General features: G+C 33.2%; 1 protein-coding gene across 1 annotated transcript in view; it reads left to right on the forward strand.

Moving 5' to 3' along the window:
* Positions 1 to 13,131, forward strand: part of LOC132757273 (uncharacterized) — a 167,263-nt gene that overhangs the window by 123,801 nt on the left and 30,331 nt on the right. The window contains exons 161-173 of the mRNA XM_060748524.1: positions 32 to 155; positions 347 to 441; positions 827 to 1,015; positions 1,333 to 1,513; positions 1,996 to 2,162; positions 5,264 to 5,391; positions 6,997 to 7,243; positions 7,694 to 7,865; positions 8,770 to 9,010; positions 9,127 to 9,244; positions 9,518 to 9,693; positions 9,965 to 10,121; positions 10,333 to 10,533. Coding sequence (XP_060604507.1) covers positions 32 to 155; positions 347 to 441; positions 827 to 1,015; positions 1,333 to 1,513; positions 1,996 to 2,162; positions 5,264 to 5,391; positions 6,997 to 7,243; positions 7,694 to 7,865; positions 8,770 to 9,010; positions 9,127 to 9,244; positions 9,518 to 9,693; positions 9,965 to 10,121; positions 10,333 to 10,533 — 2,196 coding nt within the window. The remainder of the gene's footprint in view (positions 1 to 31; positions 156 to 346; positions 442 to 826; positions 1,016 to 1,332; positions 1,514 to 1,995; positions 2,163 to 5,263; positions 5,392 to 6,996; positions 7,244 to 7,693; positions 7,866 to 8,769; positions 9,011 to 9,126; positions 9,245 to 9,517; positions 9,694 to 9,964; positions 10,122 to 10,332; positions 10,534 to 13,131) is intronic.

A 13,131-nucleotide genomic window follows, 5' to 3' on the forward strand; every position in this document is an offset into this window, starting at 1 on the left:
TATTCAAACTTCCCACTATCTGACTTTATAGGACCTATCGTCAATTCATCAAAAGATGCTTTGGCTACGAATGATTGCCTACCACTGATACCTTCAGACCGGCCGGAACTTAGAAGATACTGTGTTGGTATAAATTCAAAGAGGCAAAATCACAGGTATTATATACATATTCTATCATTGATCATCAAAATGTCAATCATCCCTGTATGCCGTAAATGAATTACATGTATTACGTGATTTTTATTGTTAAAAATCGAAAATTAATTTGTTTTGATCGTTGACGTAATACACTTCCATTTATTGAAATTTGCCCTGATTGACAATGACAGTTTCCCTCATTTTTAAGAACGATTATTGACGGAGAGGGATCCAGAACGGTGTTCAATGGTGACAAACCAGTATTCGATCTGAAATATACCAGGAGTAATAACTACATCGCTGGTAAGTATTTTACAAGAATTGTAATAAAACTTTTCAGGAGAGGAAGAAGCTGTTACACAATTAGAGAAAAGTAGAATCACTTAAGAACGTCAAAAACTGTATAATAACTGAAAATGCTGTAGACTCAGTTTGAATTGATACGTATGCCCCATGTCATTATACAATGATATATGGTTAGATTCCTTAATAGTTTAATTGTAATTTTCAATCTTTTAAAACATTTTAATTCATATTTCTAATACATGAGTACCTGAATACACTGTGTATGATCTAAATGCAAGTTACTTTCTAACAACAAGTAAACTTTACGAAAAAAGATCAAAATTATTTATCTTATTTCAGTTTTATCTTTTAGCAACTGGGTGTATCGAATTTGTTATTATAGGTAACTGGGACGGTATAACAGATGACGAAACTGGTGTACGAGCATATGCATTTGCAGTCGGAAGAAACATTTGTGAAGATTCTATCCATCCTCATCATGACCCACATAAACATTTAATGCACGAATCACAATGGACAAACATGGCGATAATGACGAAAACAGCGGATTATAATCCATTCCCACTTCCATGTATATTAAATAGACTGATATGAATCGTGATGATGATAATAATGTTTTTAATAATATTCAAAATTGTAATGATAAAATATATAAATACTCAACAATACTCTATACAGTTAAAAATAATGCATCTTTATGGAACATACTAGCGTCGTCTAACATTTGAAAGGTTTTTCAAACATTACTTGTATTTAATAATAAAATATAAATCGTTGATAATGTATACTTGTCGTAATTATTTGACATACTTTATCTAAAGAGAGAATAACAAAATATTTCCTTTAGACGTAAATTTGCCTATTTAAAGAACTGTTTGTTTTCTTCAGCTGGAAAGTACTACATGACTGTAAGGGCGATTAATAAGGTTGAATACGGTGGACCACTTGCAACAACTATATGCCATACTGTACCGTATATAATTGATATAACAAAACCGTTTGTGTTCGAAGTCTTTGACATCAAGTATGACGAATTGCAATATATTATATCGGCTGAACATAACTCAACGTAGGTCTGGCTTACATGTTGTTTTAAACCCAACGTAAAAATAACAAAACATAAATGTAGTGGTAAAGAAGTAATAGATTTGATTTCCCATGTGATATATGTGTATGTTTCACTGCAGTAAAAGATAAAGAACTAATATGACTAAACTGTCCCTTTATTTATAACCAATAGGTGACCAAAACATGGGCAAGACAAAATAATAGTGATTTAGTCAAGCTTACTTGGATTCGGGCTTTATTATATCAAATAAAAATTTTGGCCTCGCATTCCTTGTCATTTTATATAAAGTTATATTAACCCCGTTCCATATCTATTTCAACTCAGGCTCGCTATGTTACAATCTCCTAGTCTCGTTGTTTACTTATGTGAGATCTCAGTACATAGTGTGCAAGTGTGGGTATACTGATGAATCTAATTAACTGTTATTATAAAACTTTGTAATTAAAATATCACTTATTTATACCTTATCATATGTACTGTAGGGACTTTGAATCTGGTATAGACAAAGTCGAACTCTGTGTTGGAGACACTCCAAGAAATTGTGAGCTGTTGAAATGGACGAGAAGACCAAAGTCGCAATACATTAATTATACACATCATATACCTGACGGTATCCCAGCTTGGATTCGTGTACGTGTGACAAATAACGGTATGCTATATTATATCAATTATGAACACACACTCGCTGCCTTTATATTGTACCATGTTACAATCCAATATATTTTATTTACGATGCTGCAGCGACCAATATAATTATTCTGTATTGGACAGTTGTGTTTGTGTGTGCGTGCGTGCGTGTGTGTGTGTCCTTTTTCAATGTAACGTATAAGTTAATGACGAAAGTATCCGAATTTATTCATTAAAAGGGTTGAAATAAAATCTGACTTGTAAAACCATAAGAACACATATCAGAATGGATTTTTTCTCTCACTTACAATAGTGCTAAAATAAGTCATCTTAAACCCCGTTCCACTCTTCCACGTGTAAAACAAATCGCAAGCTTTAAATGTCGCCATTTAAGCGTGCCTGTTAAAATGAAAAGCATGCTTATGATAACGAAGTTTGGGATTTGCAAAACTTTTTCTTACATCACAATTGTCCGTTAGTTATTATAATAAATATCTATTTAAAAACTTTAGCGTCGATTTGATATTTTGTATAAAGGCTAATTCTTTTTGCCAGTATTTGAATTACTCATAGTAACGTTAATTAGACATGTCAACTTAATAATTTATATCATTTTCACTATTGCTATTGTCAAAAAACAAATCAAAATTAATACAAAATACCCATTTGATGGACTATGATTAACCATACGATACGTATTTAGTATTCTTGATAACTAAAGTATAATTATTTTTAACAGATATATACATATTGTTTCACTAATCATTAAAGTAACATTATTTTCAATTTTGCAATACTGGAGCGGGAAGAAACATTTGTTCTTGTAAGTAAAACAGTTAAATCAATATTTTTTTATGCCCCCCCCCCCCCTTCAAAGAAATGGGTGTATATTGCTTTCCATTTGTCTGTCAGTCGGTCAGTAGACCAATTAGTTTCCGAGTGATAACTAACGAACGCTTAGGCCTAGGAACTTCAAATTTAGTATGGTGATTGTTCTTGACCAGTAGATGACCCCTATTTTGGGGTTAATGGGTCAAAGGTCAAGGTCACATCTACCTTGTAGGTTATAATGGTTTCCGAGTGATAACTAAAGAACACTTAGGCCTAGCAACTTCAAACGTAATATGCTGATTGTTCATGACCAGCAGATGACCTATTTTGATTTTTGGGTCAAGGGGTCAAAGGTCCAGGTCACATTGACCTTGTAGGTAAAAACGGTTTCCGATCAAAAACTAAAGGACTCTTAGGCCTAGGAACATCAAACTTTGATTGATAATTGTTCATGACCAGCAGATGACCCCTATTGATTTTTGGGTCAAGGAATAAAAGGTCAAGTTCACATTGACCTTGTAGGTAAAAACAGTTTTCGATCAATAACTAAAGAACCCTTAGGCCTTGGAACTTCAAACTTGGTTTGATAATTGTTCATGACCAACAGATGACTTATAATGATTTTGGTGTCAATGGGTCAAAGGTCAAGGTCACAATGATTGGCCTTGTAGGTAAAACAGTTTCCGAGTGATAATAAAGAACGCTAAGGCCTAGGAACTTTCAACTTGGTATGATGATTGTTCATGACCAGCAGATGACCTCTAATGATTTTAGGGCCAAGAAGTCAAAGGTCAAGGTCACATTGACCTTGTAGGTAAAAATAATTTCCGATCAATAACTTAAGAACACATTGGCCCAAGCTTGGTTTGATGACTGTTCATGACCAGCAGATGACCATTATTGATTTTGGGTCAATTGGTCAAAGGTCAAGGTCACATTTACCTTGTCGGTAAAAACGGTTTCCGATCAATTACTAAAGAACGCTTAGGCTTAGGAACTTCAAACTTGGTTTGATGATTGTTCATAACCAGCAGATGACTCCTGATGATTTTTGGGTCAAAAGGTCAAAGGTCAAGGTCACATTGAATGATCTTGTAGGTAAAAACGGTTTCCAAGTGATAACTTAAGAACGCTTAGGCGTAGGAACTTTAAACTTGGTATGATGATTATTCATGACCAGCAGATGACCCCTAATGATTTTGGGTCAAGAAGTCAAAGGTCAAGGTCACATTGACCATATAGGTGAAAAGGTTTCCGCTCAATAACTTAAGAACACTCTGGCCTAAATACTGCAAACTTGGTTTGATGACTGTTCATGACCAGCGGATGACCCCTATTGATTTTGGGTCAAGTGGTCAAAGTCACATTGACCTTGTAGGTACAAACAGTTTCTGATCAATAACTTGACAAGCTATGGGCGGTTGGCCCTCAAATTTTGTAGGTGCAGGCCCTCAAATTTTGTCGATACATTGGTCTTAGATGACCCCTATTGATTTTGAGGTCGGGGGAATAAAGGTCAAGGTTGCATTGACCTTGTATTTCAAAATGGTTTTTTATTAATAACTGTACAACCCATGGACCCTTGACCTTCAATCTTTACCTATGTATTGCTTTTGGTCAGAAGATGACCTCAATGGATTTTTTGCGTTAAGGGGTCAGAGGTCAAGATCACATTAACCTTATAGGTAACAACACATTCTGATCAATATCCAAACTCATGGACCCTTTACCTTCAAACTTCACAGGTGCAATGGTCTTGGCCAGTATATAACCCCTATTGATTTAAGGGTCAAAGGTCAATTTCATAATGACCTTGTAAAGACTGTTTATGACTAATAACTCAACAGCTCAAGTTGTCTTGTTGATATTTTTTTATTAAACTAAAAATCCTTTTGGTATAAACATTTCAAGGTCTTATGTAATATAACAACTTGGCTGTCATTAATGAGACCTACATGATTTATGAAATTTATGCATATATTATTTGGTAAGATTTGAAATAACTTTGTCATAAAATTGCTGCACACAACCTTTGTGGTCACAATCACCTAGTGACTAGTCATGACCAGTAATTAACCCTTGTTGATTTTTTTGGTCACTAGGTCAAAAGTCAGTCATAATAACCTGATCACATGACTAATTGACTGCCGATAGGGGGCATACATGTTTTACAAACATATCTTGTTTCATTAGTTACTTATCTCAAAACAAATGTAGATCTAGATAGTTTGCGATACAAAAGGCTATGAAATAATGACATCAATGTTTTTGATAAATATATTTTCGTTTCAGTTGAGTTACATTCTGTCGGAAGAGCTGATCAACCTATCATTGTCGACGCTAGTCCGCCAATAAATGGAACTGTTTTCGATGGCCCATTGTTTAAAGAGGATTTACAATATACCAAGTTTTCAAAAAAAGTGAGTTGAATTAAGTTGGAAGATATCATTAGTAATAAAATAACCTAAATGGATTTAATTTAAACAAGACACATGTTAAATGCCCTTTACAGGTTTGTTTGTAACTGACCAATTCAAAATAATTTTATCCTTAAACATTTTGCTGATGAACTTGGTGTAAATACTGAAACTGGTATTTTAGATGAAAAACAAGTGTCATGTTTACATGGCCATCCCCCGCCAAATGTTTTTGCTCATTGGAAGAATGTATATGTAGTAGAGCAGAATAATTCAATTTTAGAGGTTTTTTTGTAACGAAAACTGATGGCTGAAGTGATTACAGATTTTAAACCTATGTTAATACTGATGTCTGAAAATAACAAAGGAAAATAACTGAAAAATAATGCAGGGTAGGTTATCATACTTGTGTGCTGCACTCCTCCTCAATGAGATCTATCCACCTATGAAGCTTCAGGTTGATACATCTAACACCTTTTAGAATAAGCTCTGGACAAAAAGTATGAAAAATAACAAAGGACAATAACTAAAAAAGCATACAGGGTAGAGTTACTATTCTTGCGCACAGCATTCCTCCTAAATAAGATGAATCCACCTATGAAGTTTCATGTTAACATCGCAAAGTCTTTTTGAGTTATGTTCCAATCAGGTAAAAAATTAAGTATGAAAAAATAGCAAAGGGCAATAACTCAAAAATTATGAAGGTAAGAGTTATTATTCATGTGCACTGAACACCCCCTGAGTGAAATATATCTACATATGAAGTTTCATGTTTACATCTCAAAGTCTTTTTGAGTTATTCTCTGGACAAAACTTAAGTTTAAAAAATATCAAAGGGCAATAACTGCAAAAAATGCAGGGTAGAGTTATCATTTTTGTTCACTGCATTTCTCCTTAATTTGGTCAATCCACCTATGAAGTTTCAAGTTGATATCTCAAGTACTTTTTGAGATATGATCCGGAAAAAACTGTGGGACGGAAGGAAATAACAAAGGGCAATAACTGAAAAATAATGCAGGTTAAGTTATCATTTGTGTGTGCTGTACTCCTCCTCATTGAGATCTACCCACCTATAAAAATTCAAGTTCATACCTCTAACACTTTTTGAGATAAACTCCGGACAAAAGTAAAAAAATATCATAGGGCAATAACTAAATTATGAAGGGTAGAGTTATTATTCTTGTGCACTGCACACCTCCTGAGTGCGATCTTTTCACCTATGAAGTTTCATGTTGATATCTCAAAGGCTTTTTGAGTTTTGCTCTGGACAAAAAATAAGTTTAATAAAGTAATGGCAATAACTGAAAAAAATATGCAAGGTAGAGTTATCATTCTTATGCACTGCACTCCTCAATATGATCTATCCACCTATGAAGATTTAAGTTACATCAAATACTTTTTGAGATATGCTCTGGACAAAAATGTGGGACGGAAAGATAGACGGACGGAGACTATTTCTATATCCCCGCCGCCTTTTCGGCGGTGGGATGATAAAATATAAGTAAAGACTTCACTTATAAGGGAATTTTCATTTCCCTTCTGAATGTACATGTATATTCTCGTCTTATATATTATTTAACGAAAAGATAACTTCGATTCTAATTTTAGATCTGCTTGAATTGGTATGGGTTTTACGACCCCCAATCCGGAATTCACTCCTATGAAATTGGAGTTGGCACATCACCAGGATCGACCGATGTAGCTGAGTTGAAAACTCTAAAACATAACGAACACTCTTATTGTGTAGACTTGGATGAGAATTCTACACTGATCCATGATCATGTTTATTATCCAATTGTATGGGCGAATAATGGAGCCATTAACCAACAGAACATTTCAGGAATATCAAATGGAGGTACATTGCAGCTAATCCGGTTTCTTGGGCATTGAATGGTTTAATGTTCGTGTTGATTAATAAATGCATATTAAATGTTTTTTATGGACAAGACAACGATCAAACATAACATATTAATCTTATCTAATTCACACCTTGGAATACATATGAAACCATTTAATAGTTTTGTAGATTTGACGCTGATTGATACAGTAATGGATTTAAATTTTTATTCACGAATTTTGGTATTTGAAAGTAATAACAAATAAGAAACTTTAATACATATTAAAGTAAATTGAATATTAGTCATTGTATGTAAGAAAATAACATTTGCAATACTGTACGCTCGAGATTTAATTTAAATAACAAAGATACTTTATTACGTAATTATTTCTTCCCTTATCTTTAACGCCATTCTGAAAAGGCAGATACAATTTCAACAGTTTAGAAAATGGGTTAACTTTATTTCAGTTCGTGTTGACTTGACGAAGCCTATAGCTGGAACAGCTGTTGATGGAACAGACAAAAATTTAACAGATATAGCGTTTAGCTCGTCAATGTCGACAGTTCAACTACAGTGGGATTATTTTTATGACAGAGAATCAGGTATTCGAGAGTACGACATATTGGTTGCCAGAAAAAGGTAAGATGTAGCAGCAATTTAATATAACATGCATAAATATTTTTGTAACTAAATGATTTTCTATGTAATTTATGTATACTGTTTAGAAGAGAATTTGTGCAAGTCTGCACCATATTTAAAAAACAGCAAAATTCGAACCAGAAATCATTGTATATTGTGAAATGATATCGCCTTACTGGACGTGAACATTTTCTGAAATATATGCTTAGTTAAGTAATAGAGGATATTGAATGAGTGTAAGATTATATAATGCGAACCTTACGGAGTCGCAAAAGTGTGATAAATGCTTATAACATATAAATATGCACTTTGAAAAGCTTGATTGGTCTAATTATTCCCAGAATATGGAATAACGGCTGATGGTTAACTTTTAATAAGTCGAAAATTAAGAAGAAATTGTAAGAAAATATCCCTTTTTTTAGAATGTCGTATACATGCAGTTTCTCCTTTAAAATAAATGTAAACTTTATTTACTTCCGTGTTTTGTAAACTTCGACGTCCCATTGCATTTTTAGTTTTGTAAGAAACTTATGAACCAAAATATTTAGGTTTGAAAGTACCAAATTAAATGGACCAAATGTGCATTTTGAATAACACGTTAATGGTAATTATTCAGAAATTGGCATTGACTGTTCAGTCAGATCATAACTTTAGAGGGTTACACTACTTTGTTATAGTAGCGGTTTTCCAGAGCTTTCTGAACATATGTATTTAGTTCTACATTTTGGTGTAAAACATTACTTTTTCCTATTTTTTTTCATCAAAGTCATTAGTAAGCGTACTAAGGAATCTGATGATTATTTTTGTTTCAAATATTATCATACATGTACACGTATTTCACTTTTCATTACTGTTGTTTAAACAACATATAAAATTACAAAGAGTATATGTTTCCAATAAGTAGGCATGGAAGTGACTGGACGATAATCAAAAACTGGTCGAAGTTTTCAAATACTTCAAAAACAGCTGAGTGGAGAAATGTTCATCTGAACCACAAAGACGAAATAAAGAGTACTGTTAAAGCAACAAATGGTGCTTTAAATGACGTCGAGATTGTAACCGACGGATTTATTGTAGACCTGACTCCGCCTTTACTAGAACATTTTAACGACGGGTTAATCAATGGAAAAGATTTGGAATTTCAGGTGGTACACAATTATATTCAAGATTTAAAATACCGACTTTGAATTGATGATATTTAGACTTTGATTATTTATGAAGATAGATATTTATATTATTCAATGAATTATATTTTGTAAAGGTTGACGCTACCGAGGCTCATGTGAATTACCAGTTTAAAGACCCTGAATCTGGAATAAAAGAGTTAAGATACCAGCTGCATGAAAAGAAGCATGGAAAATTGAGACAAATATATCCAAGTATGTTATGTAACTAACGCAAGTTTCATTTCATCCTGTTTTAACTCAAACGTTTTAATTATATATATAGTGATATTATCATTAGTAGTAACATCTGTAACGTACACTTTCCGAATAAGGATACAAACATAATATCAATAATTTTAGGGATAGTGTTTTACATTTCTTAAGGTATGATGATAAAAAACAGAAATCATACGAAAGATACAAAACATTTAATTTAAGTGTTAATCTAAATGATATTCATGTAGTAATTCACCTTGTTATTTATAGAAATAAAAGGGTCATGGATCAAGATAGGTGATACAAATGCAACACAGCATACGGAGTCGGGATTGACACTTTCTGTTGGACATAAATATATATCAAGACTTGTTGCAATAAACGGTGCTGGCCTTATCTCAACATATGAAACAAATGGCTTCATTATAGAGAACACCCCACCAAAGGTTTGTTTGGAGGACTAAATTATCATCATCAAAATAAATTTCAACTGAAACAACCAGTGGAAATATTATTATGATTAACAAAAACGTTGACTGATAAAAAGAGCAATACTGCATGTGAAGGTATTTTGTGTAAAATCTTTATAAACAGCTTTTTACTTACCAATTTGTATGAAAACAGAAACATTTTAAGGTGGGGCATTGCATTAAAGATATAAGAATGCATAATAAGAATGATCATTTAAAATTTTAACTATATAACCTTTGTTTACAGATAAGATGGATTCGTGTCGGGGTATTAACTGGATTGGAACATTTAATAGACGGTTATGTTTATCAATCTGACCATGGAGGCATCAAAGTTTGCTGGTCGGCAAGTGACCCCGAAAGCGGAATAGCTGCAATCCAGTACTCCGTTGGAACAACTAAAGGTTTGAATAATTAAACAAAACAAAACATATCAATGATGTATACGATAAAAAAATATTATGTTTCTTTAAGCTGTCATAAGACATTGACAAAGTACCGGGTCTTTTAATTTCTGAAGAAATATATATTTAGTTTTAGAGTACAATAAAAACTACATTAATAAGCAAAGAGCATTTAATTATAGTCTTACTTTTTTGTTTTAAATGCTCACAGGTTCAGACGATATTATGCCGTGGACAGAGACAGAGACAACGTCTGACAGTGCATATCTACCATGCTCGTTGAACGATACAGATACAGACAATTCTAACAAACCAGTTTACTATGTGTCACTGAAAGCCAAAAATGGAGCAGGTCTTTGGAGCACTGTGAAAAATTCTTCGCCGATTATTGTCGTTCCAGAAGATGTTACAGGTTCATCCAGTTTAAACATATTTCATAAAAGCTCGACTCCGAAACAAGTTCTTGCAACTTATGTTAATCACTTCGAGTCTGCTTCCTGGAAGCAACCATTACTAGTACCATATGAAGAAACATGGTCGTGGCCTAAGTAGGACTCGAACCCATGATCCCTTGCATGAGTTGAGAGGCAGTCACCTTAATAAACAAGTGTTTTGTCCATTACTTTCTTCTTTTGCAATATTAAAAACTGTACATAAATTTAAATTTGTAACAATAAGTCTTTACATTTTACGCTTGCTCTATTGTTTACCAAAAATATTATTGAACCTAGTACAAATATTAAGAAAACCCTTTTGACCAGACCCTTTTATATAGTCATACAATTTACGGCAGCAATTCGATGATATTTTTTAGTCCTTTTTATTGTTCACAAATCGAGCTTTCACTTAACTCTCAAACTCTATCGTCATTTAAATATAAGTTTCGACCAATATTTTAATCACGTTAAAATAGCCTCACCATTGCACAAACACCAGATTATGAACTTAAGCTTACTGGCAAAAGACTGTTTTCTATGAATATTATACCTTTATCACATTTTTCTTTGACTGTCCTAGCTATATTCTGTCACTATTTAATTATTTTTTTTCTTTTTTCTACCTTTTTTTTCTTTATAATAATTGTGTGTATAATAGTTGTTTCATATTCTCTTTCTTGTTCGATAAATGATAGTAGTCCTTTTCATTTAAACATGAGCCATTACTTGACAAATCTTTTTTATTAACTTTAATTATTTACAAGGCAAAGACCTCAATAAGCATTATGGTGTTTAAGTATGCACTTTTTTTATTCTTTAACTTTTTAAAATATGTATTCATTTTATAGTTTGGCGTTTTTTCTTTTTTTTTTTCTTTTTTTATTATTTTTTAGATCACCTTAGTGCTCAATGTGAGCTTTTGTGATCACATTTTGTCCGGCATCCATCGTCCGTCAGTGCATCAGTGCGTTTATGCGTCCGTTCGTCAGTCGTCAATTTTTTATAAAAACAACTTCTTCTCAGAAGCCACCGGGCCAACTGTAAGCTTTAGTAAAATTGTTCAAATGGTTTTGCTCAATTGAACATCTGGATCGTCAGGAGGGCGAAAAATAGATTTTTGAAATGAAATCTTTAAAAAAATTCTCGTCTAAAAGTGGATAGCCTATAGCTTACATATTTTGTATGTAATATCATCTTCTGAAACTCTACAAAATAAAAATTCAAATTATAGCACTGGGGTCAAAATTGGCCCCGCCCGGGGGTTCTTTGATTTTTCTTATATAAATATATATTAAAAAATCTTCCTGTTAAAACCGAAAAAGCTAGAGCTTAGATATTTGGCATGACACATTTTCTCGTGAATGTCTTACAAGTTTGTTCAAATAAAAGCCCTAGGGTCAAAATTGGCCCCGCTCTGGGGGTCATTGATTTTCCTTATTTGTATTTAGTGAAAACTTAAAAAATTATTGTAAAAAAACTGAAAGAGCTAGAGCTTAAATATTTAGCATGAAACATCTTCTAGTGGATGTCTACCAAGTTTGTTCAGATAAATGCCCTAGGGTAAAAATTGGCCCTGCCCCAGGGGGTCGTGGCTTTTTCCTTTTATGTATAAAGTGAAAAATTTGAAAAAATTCTTGTAAAATACAGAAAGAGCTAGAGCTTAGATATTTGACATGAAACATCTTCTAGCGAATGTCTACCAAGTTTGTTCAATAAAAGCCCTATGGTTACAATTGGCCCCGCCCCGGAGGGTCGTTGATTTTCCTTATTTGTTTATAGTGAAAACTTAAAACAAATCTTGTAAAATACAGAAAGAGCTTGAGCTTAGGTATTTGGCATGAAATATGTTCTAGTGGATGTCTACCAAGTTTGATCAAATAAGAGCCAAAGGGTGAAAATTGGCTACGCCCAAGGGGTCATTCAGTTTCCTTTTATGTATATCGTGAAAACTTAAAAAAAATTCTTGTAAAAAAAACGAAAGAGCTAGCGCTTAGCTATTTGGCTAGTGGATGTTTACCAAATGTGTTCAATAAAAGCTTTAGGGTGAAAATTGGCCCCGACCCGCGGGTCATAGATTTTCCTTATTTGTATAAACTGAAAACTGAAGAAATTTCTTGTAAAAAGAGCTTAGATATTTTACATGAAACATCTTGAAGTAAGTGTCTACCGAGTTTGTTCAAATAAAAGCCCTGGGTTCAAAATTGGCCCCGCCCCAGGGCTCATTGATTTTCCTTAACAAACAAAATCTTTTGTTGAAAATCCAAAATCAATAGATCTTAAATAATTGACCTTCTCCAGTGGTCAATGATTTTTGTTATATTTGTATATGCATTCCTTTCTGCAATTACCACCCTTTAATAATATTAAATAAAGTTTAACATTAATAACAAGAAAATAAAGATTTTTTTGCCCCCGGGCATCTAGTAATTGGACCTCCCATCCGTCCGTCCGTCTGTCCGAATGAGGTTAACCTAATTCGGGAAGTTGGATTTTTCTTAAGAACTACCTATACCAATGGCTTCATACTTCACACTCTTACGTATCAACACAATGTATATGATCTGGGCAAGTTA

This window comes from Ruditapes philippinarum, unplaced genomic scaffold (genome assembly GCF_026571515.1).
Source record: "Ruditapes philippinarum isolate M1 unplaced genomic scaffold, ASM2657151v2 ctg770_1_1_1_1, whole genome shotgun sequence".
Classification (NCBI taxonomy): domain Eukaryota; kingdom Metazoa; phylum Mollusca; class Bivalvia; order Venerida; family Veneridae; genus Ruditapes; species Ruditapes philippinarum.